At 41.4% G+C, this 21,378-nt stretch overlaps 1 protein-coding gene across 5 annotated transcripts; it reads right to left on the minus strand.

Annotated features, from left to right (window-relative positions):
• Positions 1-1,987: 1,987 nt before the first annotated feature.
• Positions 1,988-6,735, minus strand: SFR1 (SWI5 dependent homologous recombination repair protein 1). Of its 5 annotated transcripts, none has more exons than XM_023639909.2 (4): positions 6,437-6,735; positions 4,784-4,905; positions 3,751-4,164; positions 1,988-2,449 (listed from the first exon to the last, which is right to left on the minus strand). In XM_023639909.2, the coding sequence occupies exons 2-4, from the start codon at positions 4,877-4,879 to the stop codon at positions 2,264-2,266; spliced, it is 696 nt and encodes a 231-aa protein (XP_023495677.1). In that variant the 5' UTR covers positions 4,880-4,905; positions 6,437-6,735; the 3' UTR covers positions 1,988-2,263. The 5 variants fall into 5 exon arrangements, with proteins under 5 accessions (XP_023495677.1, XP_001497694.3, XP_005602310.1 ...); XM_001497644.7 differs by lacking the exon at positions 6,437-6,735 and adding an exon at positions 5,717-5,828; XM_005602253.4 differs by lacking the exon at positions 6,437-6,735 and adding an exon at positions 5,087-5,799.
• Between the last annotated feature and the right edge of the window lie 14,643 nt (positions 6,736-21,378).

Consider the following 21,378-nt stretch of genomic DNA (forward strand, 5'->3'; position numbering starts at 1 on the left):
TGGGGTGTTGGCTTTGGAGGGGCACATGGGTCACACAACCCAACCCACTCTTGATACTGTCCATGGTACTGATTCCTCTCACCATCTGCTGAACAGCAATTATATTCATATTTTGGTAGCCCTTTAAAATATTACCTATATTATCAAGTAGTAATATAACTAATTGGGTCAAACATAGCATGGCTTTAAGCATAGGACTTAAGAGTAGGGCTCTGTTGCTGGATTGCCTGGTTTCATATCCTGGCTCTGCCACTCTGCCACTTCAGTTTTTTAGAATTACTTAGTTTTAAAATAACTGCTTTATCATAAATCTCATTTTTAAAATGGGATGCTGATAACTGTAATACTGAAATGAGTTAACATACTTTTTAAGCTGACACAAAGCAAGTACTAAGTGGTAGCTTTAATTTTTATGAATAAAACTATGGTGTTTAGTAGTTTTTAATAAATGTATCCCATTAAATGGAGGTAAAATTCAACAGAAATTATAAAAAAAAGTGGACTGCCTGCCTCATGGGCATCCCTAGGCCCCAGACTCTCCCATAAGCTGGATCCATATTCCATGATCCACCACCTCCTGTTGCAGGAGTGCCCACTGTGCTGTTGGAGCCCTCGGCACTCAGCCAATGCCCTGGAAATGCCCATTACTATCCCCTCCCCCAATCTGTTCTCCCCAACCCTCCCAGAACCAGAGTTCAACTGTTCCCCCAAGTAGACACATAAGGGTGACTCCAGGGGAGGTGCTAGTCAACAGTGGGTAGCTACAGTCAAATGCCAGCACCATCACCATGGAAACTGCTTCCTCTTCCACATTTAAGCCATCTGGCTGAGCGGCAGGCAGTGAGGGAGGCTGGCAGGTACAAAACAGCACAGCTCCCCAGGGGTGCCCATTTAGGAGTCCCAGGGCCAGGGGAGGCCATGTGAGGCCTGGGCCAGTCCTCTTGTGTTCACAGAAGCCAATGACAATGGCAGTGTCTAGAAGGCAGGAATTTCTGTGTGTGGTGGAATGAGGGGGAGGGTAAGAGAGTTTACTGGCACGAGCACTAACAATTAGAAGGGATGCAAGAGCAGGGGCCTGAGGTCTCCTGATATACCAAACATTAACGCTTTGTTAGATCATGGGGAGGTACTGGAGTGAAAGTGGGGTGCACCTCTGGGGGAAGGGGGACTCAGGGTAGTGGCTATTTACCTACTAGTAGGGAAGTACTTTTTTTGTTGTTTTTTTTTTTAAACTAGGTAAAGCTTTTTTAGGCCCAAAAGCAGAAATCCAGAAAGCCCTCAAGGACTGGAAACCAGAACCAGGAAGCCGCTGATCTAGCAAAGTTCTCTCTCCATCTGCCATCTCTGCCTTTCTCTGTAAGGGCACACGCTATCCTTAGTACACCAGCTTTTCTGCTTCCAAGTTTACGTACAAGAGCTTCAGCCACCAAAAGACATGGGCTCTCTTTTCCTGAGCACAAGTCCAAATTCTCAGAGCCTGAGCCAACGTGGGTCATATTTCTGCATATGGCCAGGATGACAGGTAACACTGTACGATATGCAGCCAAAAACAAAACCCTTCGAAGGTGGGTTTCTGGCTGAGGAGTCACTGTGAACTGAGTAGACACTCTAATCTACCCCACAGATGAAGCTAGAAAGATAGATGAACATGAAAGACCTTGTATGTCACGATGCCTTGAAGTGGGAGAGGAGGATACGTGGTTTTGCAAGACACAGATGGTCATTGCACTACATGACATGAGGAATACAAGAAACAAATTTGGAGAGACAGGAAAGATACAATTTTGGACATACGAGTTTAATTACCTGCTAGACCACCAAGATGGAAATATGTGGTAAATGGATGGAAAAGGGTTCATAAACTTAGCAGAGAGGCAGGTATTTTTAGATCACTTTTGGTTTAGACATTTACCAGACTGGACTATTTTTTAACATTTAAAATAAAACTTTTTTTACCACAATAAGCAAAACAATGTATTAAAACTGATTTTCAGAATCATCACATTTATTTTTTTAAACCTGACAATTTTTTTTCACATTTCTTTAAATGTCAAGTTTTCTTTGGCAAATTTATACAAAATATCAAATTTTCATTTTAGAACTTAGTTTATATTTATGTAACAGATTGCCCTAAATTGATGTTCATCAAGATACATTTCTTTAAGCCCTAATGGTTTATATTTTCCCTTTAAAATGTATTAAGTATCTTTTAAGTTGTCATTCTCAAAGATATTCTGGAGGAAAAAAATTAGGAATTAAACACCTATATAAATTCTTCTTCATTTCTGTTATAGTGTAGCAATTTATCATCTAAGCCATAGTAGTCTATCAACTGAGTAAGGCTGAGTTTCTTGTTCTCCTCGGACAAAGCTGACTGCAACTCGCAAAGCAACAGCTGGCTACAGCTTCTCCACCTCTTTATTAACAACTGTAACTGAGACAGGTCATTCTGAAACAGGAAAAAAAACATACATAAACGTATGTCAATAACTGGATAGGCATCCTATTTTAACTCAATGAAAGTTGTTAAATCAATGAGTAGGTTTAAAGAATAACACACTTGGGCATGAATGGGACTTCTATCCAGGAAAAAGCAGGATGGTTTCAAGTAGCATGGTTGCAATGACACTCAAATTGAGTTCTAACGCTATTTTGTTTGCTCCAGGCTCTGGGCCATCCTTACCCTCAGTGTAAAATCAAATTATTAAATAGGGCAAACTATGTAGAGAAGCAACAGCATAGATTTTTTAAAAATCTACTTTTTCTATTACAGCTGTACTTTAAAAAATGACAATATTCAGGGGCTGGCCCTGTGGCCGAGTGGTTAAGTTCACGCACTCCGCTTCAGCAGCCCAGGGTTTCGCCAGTTCGGATCCTGGGCACGGACATGGCACCGCTCGTCAAGCCATGCTGAGGCGGCATCCCACATGCCACAACTAGAAGGACCCACAACTAAAAATACACAATTATGTACCAGGGCACTTTGGGGAGAAAAAGGGAAAAAAAAAATCTTAAAAAATAAAAAAAAATTTTTTTAATTTAAAAAAGACAACATTCAAATTAAAAATATTTCTCAATGCTCGTTATCTCATAAAACTCAAGTAGTTATATTTAGAAAAATCCTAAAAATTCAAGAGAGCAAAGAAGATATACTATTCCATCATTTATGCCACATCGCTATGGAAGAAGGAGCAATTGCATATACACGAACGATCCAGGTAAGTAAAGCTTATCTTCTTCCAAGTCCCAAGTTCTATTTAATTCAACCCATCTGAGTTAAAATCTAAAATCTAATATATGTTAGTTGTTTTCTCAAACAAAATGCCTGGAACATTTTAATAATTTGGAGGAACACAAGATCATTACTAAAAATACTTTTTATTGTAATTTGTGGCCCATTTTTAGCTTTTTTAATCATTCTCCATCATCTGTCACTTCTGCTCTCATTGTACTTGCATCTAACATGTGATACTCGTAATATTGGTACAGGCTGGAAGCTAGAGGGAAGAGCTTCAACTGCATATTAAATGAGAGCTGGGACTTTTAAAAGGTTGTATCTGGTGTTTAGAGGCCTCTTCTACTCTACTCCAAAGACACGACTTACATTTGAGTTAAAGTTGTTGGAAGCCAGGTTTCTGGATTATCCGCTTATTATGCTAAAATAAACTCATTTTTTCTTTTTGAAATTACTTTCCTATCACTTATGTAAAAAAGATTATAATTATGCAATGGTTTCGAAATTATTCTCACCTTTGATCTGTACATTTTGACTAGTTTGAGCCTCCGAAGAAGGTCCTCTTTCTCCTGAATCTGCTTCACCAATTTTGCTTTTTCTTCATTTAATCCTTCTCTGGGAAGATCCTCATTCACAAAGTCATTTTGGAGATCCTCACTGCATGACCCAGCATGGAGTGACTCAGACTCACACGCACTGATATCCTTGAAGGTATTTTTCAAAGAGGTATTTTCTTCAAATTCACTGTCTATGCGTTTAACATCTTCTCGAAATTCCACAGAGTTTTCTTCTACTGAAGTTGGTGGTTTCTCTGAAAAGTTCTGATCATCTCCTTCATTCTCCACTTTGAGACGTTTCACCACACTGTAACAGGAATTAAATGAAGATCTGGTTTTCCTTAATCGTTCTCTAAGTGTTGCGCTCATAGGCTGAAAAAGGCACAAAACATTAATAATGTGAATCAAGAAAACCACTCCTGACCTAAACAAATCTACCAGAAATAAAGACCTTACATTTCCATATTAGACGCCACTAGATGGCTTTCTGTCTCCATGTATCTAAAGCAACCATCACAAAATGTCTTTAATTCCTGGAAGCTCCATTCGTTTTATTCTCTATTTTATTTTAGCAAAATCAGCACTCTTCTGAAATAGTGTTGAGACACTTGTCCCAGTAATCACAAACACTTGTTCAGCTACTAGCATGCCTGCTGCCACTCTAGGGGCTTCCGAGTTACAAATTAAGGAAAAGCCCTAGATCCTGCCACCAAAGACCTTCCCAACACCGCAGATTCAAACTTCCTCATTTTGGAATGTTGTAACTACCTGACCAGAAACTAAATGAAAACAGATTTCAAGACGAAAATTTGCAGGGGGGAAAGGTCAAATACATTATCTTAGGAGAAAAACCTAAAAGTATTTAATAAAATATTTACTTCTTAATCTACATATTACGTTAATTAACAATCTTCGGTAGACTTAAAACCACCACTGCCACAATACACAGAAATAAGGAACAGATCCACTGGAAGAACTAGGGTTTTCGTACTTGTTTTCTTGAACTACTGGTATGGGGAGACGGTGGCCTGGCACACGCCTGCGGGGTGCCAGGTGAAATCACAGCTGAGTCTGATGGGCTTTCCATCTTGAAAATGAAATCCTGGTTTACCTCTAAAAAAACAAAACATAATCACAAAGCGGAAATCAAATTAACCCACACCTCTATACATCCCTCAACTTTTATCAAAGAATTGTTTATTGTTGTACATAACATCCACAAGTAAGCCAGCCACTTCCTCGTTCACGTAGTTCTGATCCATTCTCGCTCTTTTTGCAGTCGTTTCCCACGTACCTTCCTAAATAAGATGGTTTTGGTCCACTTGGTGACCACTAGTTTTTCCATAACAAACTAGCTATCATCTCATGTAAACAAGACTCTCCATTTGTTTTTATCTCCCAAAATATCCACAAAATCTGCCATATGGGGGGTGAGGGAGAATAACAACTTTGGATAGCTAGGAAGTCTCCAATTTCGTTACACCAGCTTCATAATTAAAGGAAATCTAACAAATCTTGAGTCGAAAAACATAATCAGACCTATCACACTAGCCCAAACCCTAAAAGTTGTGTGACAAGAACCCAGGACCCTCCAGGCCCGAGGAACAAGGAACACAAGCGCAGACAAATTTACGCCTGTCTGCATCGTTTTGGTTTAAGCAGCGAATAGACCCTGAAAAGGAGAGTCGACTGTAGCCGGTTTCCTCAAACCAAGGCATCAACTTCCCCGGGGAAAAAAAAAACAGAGGGAGGAGTCTTTCTTCCCCTTCCACGACTGCAGGAAACCCACACTAGCCCTCGAGAGCGCGCAGGCCTGAGGTGGGCTTGAGACGTCCCCTGACCACAGAAAGGGAGCTACTAGATGCCACAGCCGACCCCGAAGAGGCCCAGCTCTTAGACTTCCACTCGCCGCCCCACACGCTACCTCCCTCCGCCATCCCCAGAGCGCGGAAAACGCGCGCAACCGCGGCCGCGAGCCGGTCCCGTCCCAGGGGCGGGGCCGCGCGAGAGGCGGAAAAGACGCGCGATTGGCCAGAGGGACTGGCGCGCGCGGCCGCGAGCCTCCGCAAGGGGGCGGGAGCGGGGCGGAGCCACGTAGGAGGCAGCAGGGGCGCGTGATTGGTCAGATTGACGGACGCTCGCGTCTCGGTGCCGCCCAAGATCGGCGGGACTGCGTGCGCGCGGCCGCGGGCCGCCGCCCACGTCCTGGTCGGCCCGGGCTGAGCTTCGGAATGACTAACCGCTCAAGTGGGCGGCGCGCTTCCCCTCCCTACTGACTTCCCCTCCCTCCTCTGTCCGTGCGTCGCCTGGCTTTCCTGCTTCGTTATTTCTGTGTGTGAAGTGCGCCTGAGAACCCCCCCCCGGTGCTCCTGGCTCCCATTAGTCTGGTCTCCGCTCGCCACAGCCAAGGCGCTGCCTCAGACCCCACGGGACCAAAAGCCGCAGGGCCGACTGTGCATTCAGTTGACAGCTTGTAGCTCTCCAGAGGCAGAGGCCGCAAAAGAGCAGCTGGGTGAAATGGCCTGTGGAGCATCCAACACGTTAGAAATCTCTCCTCGAGTCCCCGCGGATGCCGCTAAGCTCCTTTCTAGCCTTTGCTGCCACAGACTCGGCGGTCCTGTCACAGGTTTTCTACTGTATCTACCTCAAAATTTAGAGTCCTTAGCTTGGCTTCAAATCTTTTAGTCAACACTGAGAGAAAATAGCCAGATGAAATTTGTTGGGGCGCGATACAGGAAGCAGAATCACCACTAACGGAGAGGATGTTGGTCCAGCATTCAGATGTTTGAGGCAGAGGGAGGGACCCCTGCTGGATCCCGGGCGGCGGCATCCCGGGTCTAAAATAATCCCGCTGGTTTCCTGTGCGGCGATGTTCAGTTGCTGGGCAACAGCAATGTTAACTCAGTCGGGTGGAGCGCTGGGTTTAGAGAAAGACTGTTGAGTAATTTCTGAGTCACGTGGAAGTTGGGAATTTTGAGGGGCCAATGTTTTCCATCCTAGGGAATGGCCGTTTTAAACGATGACGCTGTCTCTTTATTAACTTGTGATAATAATGGCTTAGAAGTAGCCAGACCCCAGAAGGAGTTAACTGAGTCCTAAACAGTCGGGTATAAATACAGAACCTGAAGACAACCTAATGCAGTGATTAAGGACATAAATGTTGAGGCAGATTGCCTAGGTTCAAATCCTAGCACCAATATTTTATGTGCTTTGTAATGTGGAGTCTCCGTGCCTCAGTTTCCTCATCTGTAAAACGGGGATAATAGTATCAACCTCGGAGGGATTGGAGGATTAAATGAGAATTCGTGACAGGCAGTGAGAACAGCAGTGGGCATCTAGGAAGCACTCAATCGTTATTTTATGTGTGCAACTATATTCACCGTTCCCTAATTGATTTAAAGGAATGCATCACATAATTCTCTCATCCCTTTACTTGCCTCCCCAAAAAGAGGCCACAGATTTTTTTAAGATGCTGTGATCTCTAAGACCCGTCACAATTTAAGCCATAAATAGAAGAAAACTTGGACCCTCCACATATAATTAACAACGTGTATTCCATTCCTTCTAAATATTTCAAAAATTATATAAATTAATCTCAAGGTATTTACAAAATGAAAGAAAGTACATGATTTTGTGATATAGGTGTTACTCACCTCACCACGCCACAGGTCTCAGTCTGTACATTTATTTCTCCCTTTACTCATCCATTGGCATCAGTTACTCACGCTGAAAAAAGCAGAATGATTTGTCCTGACACTAAAAGCACAATGCAGACTATGCATATTCTTATACCTTGGGGCATAAGGTTGGGTTGTTTTTATGATTCCCTAAGAATAAGCTGCTCTAAAATCCTTTTATCATTATAGCCTAAGCTTAGACCGGTGTTTTTGCTGGCTGCATAAAGGAAAACAACATCTTGCCTTGCAAATGTTCTGACTTGCTTATTATGTGAACTGGTATATTAAACAGGATTGTTTTGGCCAGATTTTCAAAGAACTTTGGAATAAGTACTCAGGAAAACCTGTATTTCAGAAATGTGCATTTGTTGACCTACATCTCTGACTTCCATGTGTTGTTAGAATTGGATGATCTTCCCATATATAAGCTTGTGTTTTACTTACTCTTCTCACATAGCAAACTGGAAACATATCTTCCACTTTCTTTGTTTTTTTTTTTAAGATTTTATTTTTCCTTTTGCTCCCCAAAGCCCCCCCGGTACATAGTTGTGCATTTTCAGTTGTGGGTCCTTCTATTTGTGGCATGTGGGGTGTTGCCTCAGCATGGCTTGATGAGCTGTGCCATGTCGGTGCCCAGGATTCGAACCGCAAAACCCTGGGCCTCGGAAGCAGAGTGCAAGAACTTAACCACTCGGGCACGGGGCTGGCCCGCTATCTTCCACCTTCAATTTAGTATAAGGGATCTGGAATACATCCCCTATAGTTTTTATTATACCTTTAGATAAAACTTTCTTTGTCTTTAGGAGCCTGAAATCTGTTGGCCTATAAGGCATTTGGTGTTTCTGACACAGGACATTGTATGTTTCATATGAGACTTGGCAGGGAAAAATACTGCCCCAGAGAGCCAGAAGGCAAGGACTCTTTACTCCCATAGAGAACAACTTGAGCAATAGAATTCAATGATAATAGTAATTAATATCAACCCGAGGCAGGCTTTCTCTGTGTGTTTTTAAATTTCTTCAATACCCAAGGCTACTGTTAGCCACTTTGTTATTCATCCAGGAGTGGTAAAATGCTTCTTCCGTTCTTGTCTGTGATTATGGTTGGTGGGATGATGACATAGACCTAAAAATCTTTATGAGCCTTTTTATTCTTTTTTAATAGCAAGAAGAGAATAGTGAATAGTGTCTCTCTCTCTCTCTTTCTCCATACAAACACATCACATATACACACACAAATTTTAAGCGACAATTTAAAATTTCATTTCAGTAGATTTATTTATTTTTAAAATTCTTGGCTTTAGCATTATTTTTTACATCTTAACAGTAATCTCTGGATGACCTAAATTCTGTTCCATTGAATTTTCTGTATTGACAAAAATTTTTATATCATGTCAACGTAGCTAGTATCCATAGGTATTTTTTTAAACAATTAAAAATATAAATATACACTTGTAAAACCAGGATCAAAATCCACTTGGGTGAGGAATTGTGTAAAAGACACATGATTGAGTTGATTTATAAAGTCCATTAAGACAAGTTAAACAAACTAAATTTAATATAGATTTATAACACTGACAAGAAAGTCGACTAACTTCTCTTAACTACCTTTCAGTATTTCTCATGACATTTGTATATAAGTTGAAAATTGCCTTCAAAAACTCTCCTCTAGGTTTCTCTTGCCATAAATTCAAGTCTTATCTTATAGACCTACACATGGTAAAGAAGATGTGTTATAGTGCTCCGTCATCTCATAAATTTCCCTTTGAGTAATTGACAAACTATTTCTACTTCTTTTCTTTATTACCTTAAGATCGCTATAAAGATCTTCTATAAAATGTCATTGATTCACTTGGAGAGACTGTTGAAGACTTTGCTATCAAAGGGTGACCTTTGTGGGTAAACTGTTTAATATTCTTTAGCCAACTTAAGCAAGAAAGTATTTTATTTTCAACCTCAAGATGAAAGAGCCCTTAGCTAGAAGACATGCCTGAGAGGTTGCCTCCCTGAGTAGGATGGCTACTTAGAGCATCGAGATCTAGGGAGAGTCAATAGTGTGAGTGTGATAAAAACTTGTCCACCACCAGGCAACTAGAAAATTTATCTGGCAACTAATATTGAGGGTAATATACTGAACAAGAACCTAAAGAGCTCCTTTCACCTGAAATTCCTATCCTTTATTCTACCAGATCTGGCATTTTGTCAAGAGCATTAATGACTAGAAAAGCAAGAGTGTCTATGATTCACTGGTATTACTGAGGTGTGGTCTCTTGGAGAAGAATGGAGTGATTCAGGTTAGATTAATAACACTGAGGAAGGGAGTAGGGTTTGTGTGAGTGGGAGGGTTGTGGCAGAGTTAGATTGTGGAAAAGTAATGGTAATAAAGTACTGCTTAAGGCCACATCTTTCTCAGATCCTTTATTAACTCAGAAATGTCACTCCTGCACTCATTTGGAGGAAAAAAAGGCATTAGATGTAAGCAAATCTTTAAGCAACAGAACATGTCTTATAATCATCTTTAACCACCTGAAGTTTGAGAGATAACAACTCCCAAGATAATTTCACAGTATTGAAATCTGTTTGAAGTGCTGGCCAAGAAGTCAACTGAGTCTTCTACCCCTGCCTCTGTTGACTGATAAAAATCACTGCAATTTAAACAATAGATATTTGTTTGGGCAGTTAGAATTGCAAGTCAGGAGACACAGAGTTAGGCAGAAACCCAAAATGTGCTCCGGAGAAGACAAAGAAGGCAAGGATTTATAAAGACAAAGAGAGAGAAATCACACAGGTTGTTTTGCAAGATTCATGATTGGTGCTCGCAACAACTGTTATTCCTTGGCTACACTTGATTTGCTGCTAAAGCTATCTCTAAAGCAAACAAAAAGGTTCTTATCTATGGGAGTAAGCATTTTCCTATAGGAATAAGCATTTTTTTTCTTAAAGGAAAGTCAGGGTAACAAAAGTGAAGCACAGTTCAAAAACTCACATTCCATCTGGACAGAGATGTGGTATATGTGCAGAAGCCTCACTTCCTTAGTGGTCTCACAGCTCTGTTTTAGAAGCCCTGACATATGTTAGGGCTTATGTCCATTTTGTTATCACTGTCCACATTTCACCCTTTTGATCAAGATCTTTTGGAAGAAAGCATCGTACATCAACCATATGAAATAGATAGATACATAGACAGATATAGGTATTGATATATAGATGTTTTCTTCATTGCCAGTAAGGCTCATGCCTAGGAAGTCATGTTGATGTTTCCCTCATTGCAAGGAAGGCTCATTCCTGGGAAATCATGTCCCACATAGGGAGGAAAGTGAGATGCTTGTCCATCAGCAAAAGTAACTCAGTCAGAGGCCGCGGCCACATCTGAGCAATAAGGAGGTGGTCAGGAAACAGTCTTAGGCATAGTCTTTGTCTGGCCAAAGAATCGAGTTCTTTGTTTGCTCAGAGTTGCAAGATTTGTCGATCATCTCAAGCTGTTGAGCAATCATCACTCTAGCAGTAGAGATAAACGTACAGCATCATGAAATGCAGATCAGTAGCAGTTTGAGGTGGCAAAGATTGAACAAATCAGAACAATAATCATTAGTAAACCCTGGAAGCCTGATCTCAAAATAGCTCCAAGCCCAGAGAATAACCGACCAAACAGGTCAAAGTGGTCTAGGAAGCCAGTAGTATGACGTATGTCATTGAGGAGATTTCTATTATCTTTTATGACCTCTGGCTCTTGTTTTATGTGATCAGGCTCACTTATGTAAAAGCAACCTTCTTCTCCCAGGAGTGCACAAGTGCCGCCTTTTTGAGCATTTAGGATGTCAAGAGCCCTTCAATTTTGAACAACTTCTGCCAGATTGTCTATTTGACTCCGTTGATATTTGATAGGTTGTTGGGTGGCATTAAAGGTTGAAATCATGACAAACGAGAGGTTACGAATGCCCTTATCAAGGTCAACTACCCCATAAGAGGGAAATAATTCTCTAGCAAAAGCATATCCCATTCCTGTTTTAGGAACAATTGGGTTGTATGCAAGAAGTCCCTGAAAGTCACAGTTTCTTTGGTTCTTTTGAGTTGATATGAGAATGAACCAAGATTTGGGATATGAGCAGTGGAAGGAGGATTTTTTCTAACGGTAGCATCTAGGATGAGTGCTACTATTCCACATCATCCTTTCCAGGAAATGAGGAGAGTGGGAAAAATATTGGAGCAACAAGGAAAAAAGTATCCAGTGTTTTTGAGAGATACTCATAAGTGGGTCTGTGTGCCCAGACCCTTTTGTTAGGTTCCAAAGAGGGAATCTCATGGTCAGAAATGTAATTCTTCTCACAGAGGACATGGTAGTCAGAATTAGAAGTGTTGTGAGAATGGTTATAGGGACAAGAAAGGTTTCTATAAATTTGGAGCAACAGATGAGATTGATTTTGGCCAGTTGAATTTTGTTGAGGGTCAACTGGATCATTAAGGCTATTATCATTTTTACTTAACTTCCTTGATTACTCTTGATTTTTTATCTATACCTCAATGGGTGCCCATTAGGGAGAGTATATCAGCTTCCTGATTGCCAGTTCCATTATTTTGGGAGTCTCCCCACCATAGAGACACATCAAGGGATGTAACATCATAATGGTTTTCTGAACCCCAGTTAGATGTGAAATCATGGTCAACAGAATCATAGAGAAGGGTGAAGTTACAAATATTGAGTGGTAAATAATCTAGAGTTTTTCTAGTACCCTTTATATTTTCAATACACAAGGAAAGATTATGGGTGATACCCAAATTCAGGTAGACATTTTGTTGTTAATTAATTGATGATTTTGTTAAATGATTTTAGATGGTTTTTAGGAAAAAACTATTAGAACTGAAACTTTTATGATTAACTTTTAGCTTGTTTTATATGAAATTTAGAGGAGGTGAAACAAGGAGTGAAGTATTAAGGTGGGTAAGGACAATAGGGCAATAGTTATACAATATTAAAAAGGCAATCTAAAACACAAGGAAAGTGACCTGCCTCATGTAAGATTGTTAGGATTGCTAATATACTCAGGAGTATGATTATTGTAGCAATTATAAAGTAAGCATATGATTTGTGCATTATAAGGGTTTAGATGGGGAAGATATAAGATTAAAAATACAGGCCTGGTCCTGTGTCTTGGGATTCATAGTTTACATCAGATGTCATCTGCTTCTCATCCAAGTGATTGTTGTTTTGGGGCAAGTTTTGATAACTTTAAGATCACCAACAGGTTGAGAAGTCCAGTCAGGGGTGGTAGATGTGGGAATCTTTTATAAATGAGATACATGAATCCATGAGTCACCTTTTAATTTAGCAGTGGAGGGATTAGTCAGCAATATCTCATATGGTCCCTTTCATCGAGGGTGGAGAGAGTCCTTATGGAGATATTTTTCCAATAAACTATATCTCTGGGTTGTAAGCTATGATGTTCTATGTCTTCATCTCCCGGGAGTACACTGTAAAAAGATCTCACAGTAATAATGCCAAAAAGTGAAAGTTTATGGGGCCAGCCCCATGGTCTAGTGGTTAATTTCAGCACACTCGGCTTCAGCAGCCAGTGTTCATGGGTTCAGATCCCCAGTATGGTCATACACCACTCATCAGCCATGCTGTGGTGGCAACCCACGTATAAAGTAGAGAAAGATTGGCACAGATGTTAACTCAGGGATAATCTCCCTCGAGCAAAAACAGAGGAAGATTGGTAACAGATATTAGCTCAGGGCTAATCTTCCTCAGAAAAAAAAAAAAGGCTAAAGTTTATATTTCCCAAAAGGAGTAGATCTGAGATTTAACAGTACCAATGGGATAGCCTTTGGCCATGGCAGATGGAGTCCATAGTTGTGCCAGTTGGGTTTTTATAATATCATTGGTTCATTCCACAAGGCCAGAGGATTGAGGATGATAGGCACAGTGAAAATGTTGCATTATTGGCCAAACATGAAAAATAGATTGTAATATTTGTCTGGTAAAATGGGTCCCTCAGTCACTGTGAAGTTCTAAGGGTATTCCCCAATGAAGTTCTAAGGGTATTCCCCAATTTGGAATAATTTTTTCCATCAGTATCTTTCCTACTACTGAGGCCACAGCTCTATGACATGGGAAAGCTTCAACCCACCGGGAAAACATACAAAACGTTACTAAAACCTATTTGTACCCTTGAGATGGTGGCAAATGGATAAAATCCAGATTGTCCAGATGGGAAGAGAAAAAGTCCCATAGAAATATGGATAGATTTTCCAGGATTATGTTTAGGACAAATTTCACATTTATTATAGACATAAGACACTACTTTAGGTGAAAATTTCCAAGAGTATTTTTTCCCCCAAAGTATCATTTTGTCTAAACTCCAATGGGTCAAGTCACGTATGTAAGCGAGGACTTGTTCTTGGAGGCAGTCAGGGAGGACCCATCTGTCATTAGAGTCATACCAAGGGTTGGTTTTAGTGTTAAGTCGGCAGCCTTCTTCAATCCAATAATTTTTCTCTTGTTCAGAGGCTAATTTGGGGGCCTCCTGAAGGATACTTTTAAGATTTTCTGTGACTATTTTGAGTGAAGGTGATAAGGAGAGTTCTAAGACCAGCTTTTCCTTTTGGAGGGCTGCCTATCTAGTAGCTGCATCGGCCAAGTAGTTTCCTTTGGCTTCCTCAGTATCTCCCATGGAATGCCCAGGGATCTTTATAATAGCTAAGGATTTAGGCTTTGAATAGCATCTAAAAGTTCTAAAACATGTACTGTTTTTAATCTTTTGCCCTGAGGAGGTAAGAAATCCTCTCTGTTTCCAAAGCGTACCAAAATCGTGAGCTATTCCGAAGGCATGGTGGCTGTCTGTATAGATACTGGCAGTTTTACCTACAGCCAAAAAAGGCAGGCTCTGGTTAGTGTTATTACTTTGGACTGTCGGGCTGAAGTGGCTTTTGGTAATGGTCCAGCTTCAACAGTCTCTGTTAGGGAAACAATGGCATACGGGCTGCGTGTGCTTCTGTTTCATCTTTAAGATAAGAGCCATTGGTAACCCAGATCAGATTTGCATTGCTGAATGGGGTTCTTGTAAGTCTAGTCTAGGAACCAGTGGTTGGTCCATCAGAGGAATGCAGTCATGAGGCATTTCGTCAGAAGGCAGGCATAGTAACATTAGGCGGTGACAACAGTAGGATTTCATAAGAGGTTAGTCTGCTAGAGGACAGATGTTGATACTATGGAAATTAAGGAGGGCTTTCACTGAATAGGGAACATATATAGTAAGTGGAGAGCCCATGATTATTTCTTCTGTGCTTTCTAGTAGTTTTGCAGTTGCAGCTATGGCTCTTAGGCAATGAGGAAGTCCTTTGGCTACCGGATCTATTTGCTAACTATAATATCCAACAGGCCTGTGATGGTCTCCATAACATTGAGTTAAAACCCCAAGGGGATTTCCTGTACAAACAGAAAGAATGGTAAACCATAATAGGAGTGTCCTAATGCTGGAGGACCTAGGAGGATTTGTTTAATTTTGGTAAAGGCTTCCTGACCGTCTTTGGTCCATGCAAGGGTCTCAGGTTGGTCAGTCTTAAGGAAAGAACATAGTGGTTGTGCTAAGTCTTAAAAGTTAGGCACCCAGTTTCTGCAGTATCCAGTTAGCCCTAGGAACCCTCGGAGTTGTCTTTTGGTTTTTGGATGTGGAAAGGACAAGATACCTTGAATCTTCAGGGTCAAGGAGTAACCCGTGTGTTGAAACGAAGTGTCCAAGGTATTAACTTGAGGTAAACAGAATTGTAGTTTTTCTTTAGATACTTTGTATCCATTTTGGCTGGTTCCTTTGAGAGATGAGGGCTATCTTCAACAGATGCCTCCTTGGAAGGGGAGCAAAGAGGGAGATCATCTACTGTAATCAAAAGGAGCCTTGAGAAAATTCAATAGCTGAGATGTTAGCCTTTAAAATCCAAGAAAAAATAGGTAGGCCTTTCAGTGTATCCCTGTGGCATAACAATCCAGGTATATTGTTGTTTTTCCCAGGTAAAGGTGAACAGGAACTGGCTTTTGGGCTCAACAGGTATACTAGAGAAGGCTCTGCAAAGGTCTATGGCAGTGAAGGTTGGACTATTAGGGATGGTGTGAGCAGAGTGTGTGGACTAGGCACTGCGGGGTATCAGGGAACAACACTATTATTTATTGCCGTAATATCCTGAACAAACCTCCATCCCCTCTCATGGGGTTTTCGAATAGGGAGGATAGGAGTATGACAGGGGTCCCTTCTGTAAATAGTCTTCAGTTATGGGTTTTATACCTTGGATTGCCTCAGGGTTCAAGGGGTATTGTTTTATGTTAGGTAGGGGTTTTCTTTCATCTCTGTGGATTTTAATGGGCAGTGCAGCATGTACAGGCCCAGTGTCAATGGAACTTTTTGACCAAAGGGTTTCAGGGACAGCATGTAGGAGAGGTTCTGGATTATGGGTCTGTAGGGAAAGGATGGGGATAGATATTGAAATGTTGGGATCTTCTTGAAGATCTACATTAGTGGGTTCAACATTTTAAAATGTTTCCGCTTTTTGAGAGAAAGGAATCTGTGCCTCAAAAAAATCTTGTCCTGGCAGGTAGGTGGGAGCTGAAGAAACTAAAGGAAAAGGATGATGCCGCTGAATGGGCCCTAATTGGAATGGAATAAGAAGGGACTTAAAGACTGTCACAGGGTGATTAGAAACCCCAGCCATGTGTATAGTTTGAGTACTCTGAGGGAGTGAACAAGAGAGGCTGGTGGGGTTTAAAACAGAATAAGTGGCCCCTGTGTCTATAAGGGTCTTGGTGACCTCTTCCCTGGTGGTGAGATCAATTTCCACCAAGATATTATCTTGGAGGAGGGAAAAAAATCCCCTGTAGGCCTTCGGAGCACCCCTATTGTGAGAAGTATATAGGGAGTTCTTAGACGGTTGTGATGAAATTGGAGAGGGATGGTTACCTCTTCCTTGAGTTAATCCTGTAAATTTAAAACAGTCTTTTTAAAATGTCCTGTTTTTTACAGTAATAGCATAAAACCCTTGAAGTAGAATTAAGATGTTGGAAAGGGAGTTTATGTTGATTAGTGGTTAACTGCTGAAGGTGGAGATTCATGATCTGTGTAGCCTTCTTTTTATTACTTCTCCGGATAGTTGGGGCTAGCTGATTAGCCAGATTAAACTGGATCCGGAGTTTGCATAGCTTGCCATTTAGATGGGTTCGTTTTACTGGTAGTAACACTTCTTCCTGTAAGCCGTTGACAAAAGTGGAGTTAAATATGGTGTAAGTGTCTGGATCAATGGCAGAAAGGCCAGAGTTTTCAATAAAAGTAGTTTCTATCTGTTATAGTGGTCAAGAACAGATTCATCAGGCTTTTGGATGCGTTGGAGTATTTCCAGTCTATAGGTTTCAGGAAAGCTTTAGGAATAGCCTCATAAAGTCTGTTCCCTAATATAAGTGCCTCAGTTCTATCTGTGGCCCTTTGTTTGGAAAAATCTTCCACAGGGTTATTCCATTTGGCCAGTTGCACCCTGTTTCTGACCTTCACCAACCAGCGTTATAATTAGTTGGTATCCATCAGAGAAATTGGGTTCATGTTTGGATCACAAGGTTAAATTCTTGAGCAAACTTGTGGGGATCTTCTTTACCCTTGGGGAAATCCCTAGCTATGGCCCATAATTCAGCTTTTGACCAGGGAGTAAAGGAGATGCGGGCAATTCCTGTCTCCCCAGGTTTAATTTTAAATGGATCAGTAACAGCAAGGGAGTAAGGGGGGGCTTTGGGTTGGGGCATGGGCTCTGTGTGGTCCGAGGCAGGCTCCGGCCTCAGGGGTGAAAAGGGAGTTCGGCGAGGGAAGGGTCCAAGGGAGGAGGAGTCGAAGAAGGTGGAGCAGAAGGAGAGCAAGGAGTTTGAGGAGGAGGAGGAGTTTTCAAAGCTTAGGCCTATTTTACCAGTTCTAAAAGTTTCTTTAGAGAGATCCCAATTAGCTTCTGAAAGCTTTGAGTTAACTGCCTGAAGGGAAGCAACTTTTCCAGCATTTCTCTTAGAGGCATCTAGGTACCAATTAAAATAGGCTTCCCACTCTTTTTGCCTAGTTTTGTTTTGTTTTGTTTTGAGGAAGTTTAGCCCTGAGCTAACTACTACCAATCCCCCTCTTTTTTCTGAGGAAGGCTGGCCCTGAGCTAACATCTGTGCCCATCTTCCTCTACTTTACATGTGGGACGCCTACCACAGCATGGCGTGCCAAGTGGTGCCATGTCCGCACCCAGGATCCGAACCGGTGAACTCTGGGCCACTGAGAAGCAGAACGTGCGCACTTAACTGCTGCGCCACCAGGGGGGGCCCATTTTGCCTAGTTTCGTAAACTTTTTCTAGTTGCACACGTAAGTTAACTAATTTTGGAACTTCAAAAGTTCCCCATCTTTGCCAATAAAGTTGTAAATCATCCCAGGCAATATGAGTCCATCGAGACAAAACTTTACAAAAAGAGGGGACCATGTTCTTTAAACATAAATCCAGCTGAGGTTCCTGAGGGAGGTTGATCATTTGTGATTGTTCTAGAACAATTGTTCCCCATAATTTAAAGAAAGCTGTTCTTGGATGACCAAGGCAGTAGGATAGGTGTTTTGGGTTGGGTATGTGCTGTTTGTGAGGACCGCTTCTCAGAGTGTCACCTATGGGTGACACAGCCTCTTACGTGTCTCGGAAAATCCTGGACACCAGGTGGTGTCAGCTTGCTCAAGGTACTAGGATGACCAGTCCTTTATGTGTACCTCCCAGATGAACTTATGGAGTTCTTTCTGAACCAGGAATGGGAATGTTCTTTGGCTGGGAAGCCCCATGAGACCACTGTATGTCACAGACAGAGTCCCAACACTTTCGCAAGGTTTCTAGTCACCCGAAAGGGGCCAGAAAGAGCAATATCTCTTATCTTTGGAGTCAGAGGACCCTCATTTAGAAGAGAGGAGAAGCTAAGGCATCTGTGTTAGTTATCAAGAACAGCTGAATTTCAAATTGTAAGAGAATGTGGCCACTTTAATAAGGGAAAAAACTACTAGAACTACCAGGAAAGTCCTCAAACCCTAATCCTCTGCCTGGTTATGATGAGGACGGAATCTTCCGCTCCAAAAGAATGAGGGCAGAAAAGAAATCCTTGAACTCCAATCCTCCACTAGTTAAGGCAAGGATGGAGATCTTCCCCTCCAAAGGAGTGAGGACAGAACCAGTTAGTCTGCCCAAATAAAATCTGGTCTGAACTTCAACTCTAAGCGAAATAGGATGTTTGGATACAGGAGAATTTATTGTCAGACCTCCGAGGCTCCCCGGTGGAAATGCTGGAGAACAAGGGTCTCTTGGAGGGTACCTTTCGCATGTCCACCGTGGCACCAGTGGTCCAGAGTCAGTTGCTCTGAATCCTGCCAACGACACCAAGAAATGTTGACCAAGGAAAAATCACTGCAATTTAAAAAACAGATATTTATTTGTGCAATTCAAATCGCACCTGGGGGGACATGGATTTAAGTAGAAAGCCAAACTGTGCTCCTGAGAAGACAAAGAAGGCAAGAGTTTATAAAGACAAAAAGAGAGAAATCACACAGGTTGTTTTGCAAGATGTGATTGGTGTTCACAACAACTGCTATTCCTTCGCTATGCGTGGCTGGTTGCTAAGGCCATCTTGAAGGCAAAAATAAGGTTCTCATTATGGAAGTAAGCATTTTCTTCCATTTCTTAAAGAAGATCAAGATAACAACAGCAAAGCACAATTCAAAGAGTTCATCTGGGCAGAGACGTGGTATATGTGCATAAGCCTCACTTCCTTGATGGCCTCCCAGCTCCATTTTAGAAGCCCTGATATATGTTACTCCATTTTGTTATGGCTGTCCACACCACTCATTACTGTTTCAGTCTTGAGAGTATAAAAGGTTTCTTTTTGGTGATTTTTTTTTTTAAGATAGAGGAGCAAGAGTGTCAGGAAAATAAGGAGTTAAGAGACCATTCTACTATGTTCTAGGACACTATTGATCTTTTTGCTTCTGGTCTTCCACCTCTTGACAAACTTTGAAGATCAGTGGAGTAGTAGAGAAAATCTGTGAATTAACCTATAACCAGAATTTTATGGCCCAGTTCGGGATCTGAGAGCTCAACTGAAATTTAATCCCTTTCCTGCCACTCCCAAGGGCAACATAAAATGTCTTAGATCTTCATTATGAAACTTTAAGAGCAGTACCAAGCCCACAGAACGCAGAGCTCCTGATAAGGAGGTCTGAATCACCAGGGAGAGGCATAATCAAAGATGAGGGAGGTGGCTTGAGCAAAGATATCCCTCCCTCGATCTGCTCCCTTCCACCTCCAAGATTGCGCCTATTGTCCATGTGCCCCCTGCCTAAATTACACTGCTCATCAGTGACATCAACATTACCCAGCTCTCCAACTCTGTTAACACCTCTGTGCTTACCAAAAACTAACTCATAAAGATTATTGAAGATGCTGGTGATCCTCAATTGTCAAATGATATCACTGTTTTTTACAGTGAAAATATGTCTTTCCCACAGATAAGATCCTGGAAAAGAAGCATAGAATACAGCTACATTCACCCTCACGTGGTCCTCCAAGACTTCACCCAGATATTTAGATTTAATTAACACAAGATTAAGCCAGATAATACTTTTCCTTCAATAATATTCATGCTTTTTTTTGTCTTTTTTCTGAGGAAGTTTAACCCTGAGCTAACATCTGTGCCAATCTTAGTCCACTTTACTGTGGGTCCCTGCCACAGCATGGCTGACAAGTGGGTAGGTCCACATCTGGGATCAGAACCCATGAAGCTGGGCCGCCAAAGTGGAGCACGCCAAACCTAACCACCACGCCATGGGGCCAGCCCAACAACAATATACACTTTTAACTCAAACTCCTCCCAACCCTCCCACCTCCCCAAATTTCCCCTGAAGTGCTACTCTGGTTATTACTACAGCAGCTATCAAATACCTACATCATCTCAGTTATTTTTCACCTGATATAAATGACTATCTCTGAGTCAAATTATCCTTTTCTTGCAGCCGCTTTCAAACCTTTTATTTATTTATTTATTTACTTACTTACTTACTTACTTACTTACTTAATCAAGAGAAGTTTACTTGTTTTGCAATACTCCATAGTACATGTGAATGATGGCTTAGTGTATCTCCATTATGCTATTTCCTCTCTTCCTTACACCTGTTATGACTTGTGAATCTATGCCCTTCTATGAATGCTGAATATTAAGAACTCAGCCTCTGTGTTGCTGAAGGTCTGCTGGGAGTGGAATTCATACCAAGTATGAGGACAACACTCACCAGCAAAGGTGATCTTTGCAGACTTTTAAAAGTCTGTCATTTGACAGATAGCATCCCATCATATCAAAGAACACAGGTTTGGGTTTTACAGGACAGGCAACTAATCATGTCCACATTTGTTAAGCAAATCCTTGGGAAACTATAAATTATAAACTGCCCATAGGTTACAAAAAAAAAATGCATTACTACAAGTTGGCATTATCTGAAATGCTTTCCTAGCCTATCTCTGGGCCACTGAAATAGCGTATTTTGAACCTGCATGTACAAGTTTAAGATTTTTGCAAAGCTGCCAAATCTTTAATATAACAATAATTAGCATAAAGCTTGTGCAATTAAGCTGCCTGGAAAGAAATGAATTTGAATCTTTGGCAAGATGTTCCTCTTTTTCAAAAAGCAATTTTGCCAGTACATATTATTTTCTCTCAGAACTGTTTTCCTCAGGGTTTGAAGGTGTGTAAAACTTTGTTTCATTCCAGTAATTGTCTATAGGGATAGCAATTTATTCATCATCACTAGTTTTCAGGATGAACCAATCAGCAATTCTACTCTCCAGTACAACTCTGTCTGCTACGAATACTTCCCACATTTATAGTTTG

This window comes from Equus caballus, chromosome 1 (assembly GCF_041296265.1).
Source record: "Equus caballus isolate H_3958 breed thoroughbred chromosome 1, TB-T2T, whole genome shotgun sequence".
Taxonomy (NCBI): Eukaryota; Metazoa; Chordata; class Mammalia; order Perissodactyla; family Equidae; genus Equus; species Equus caballus.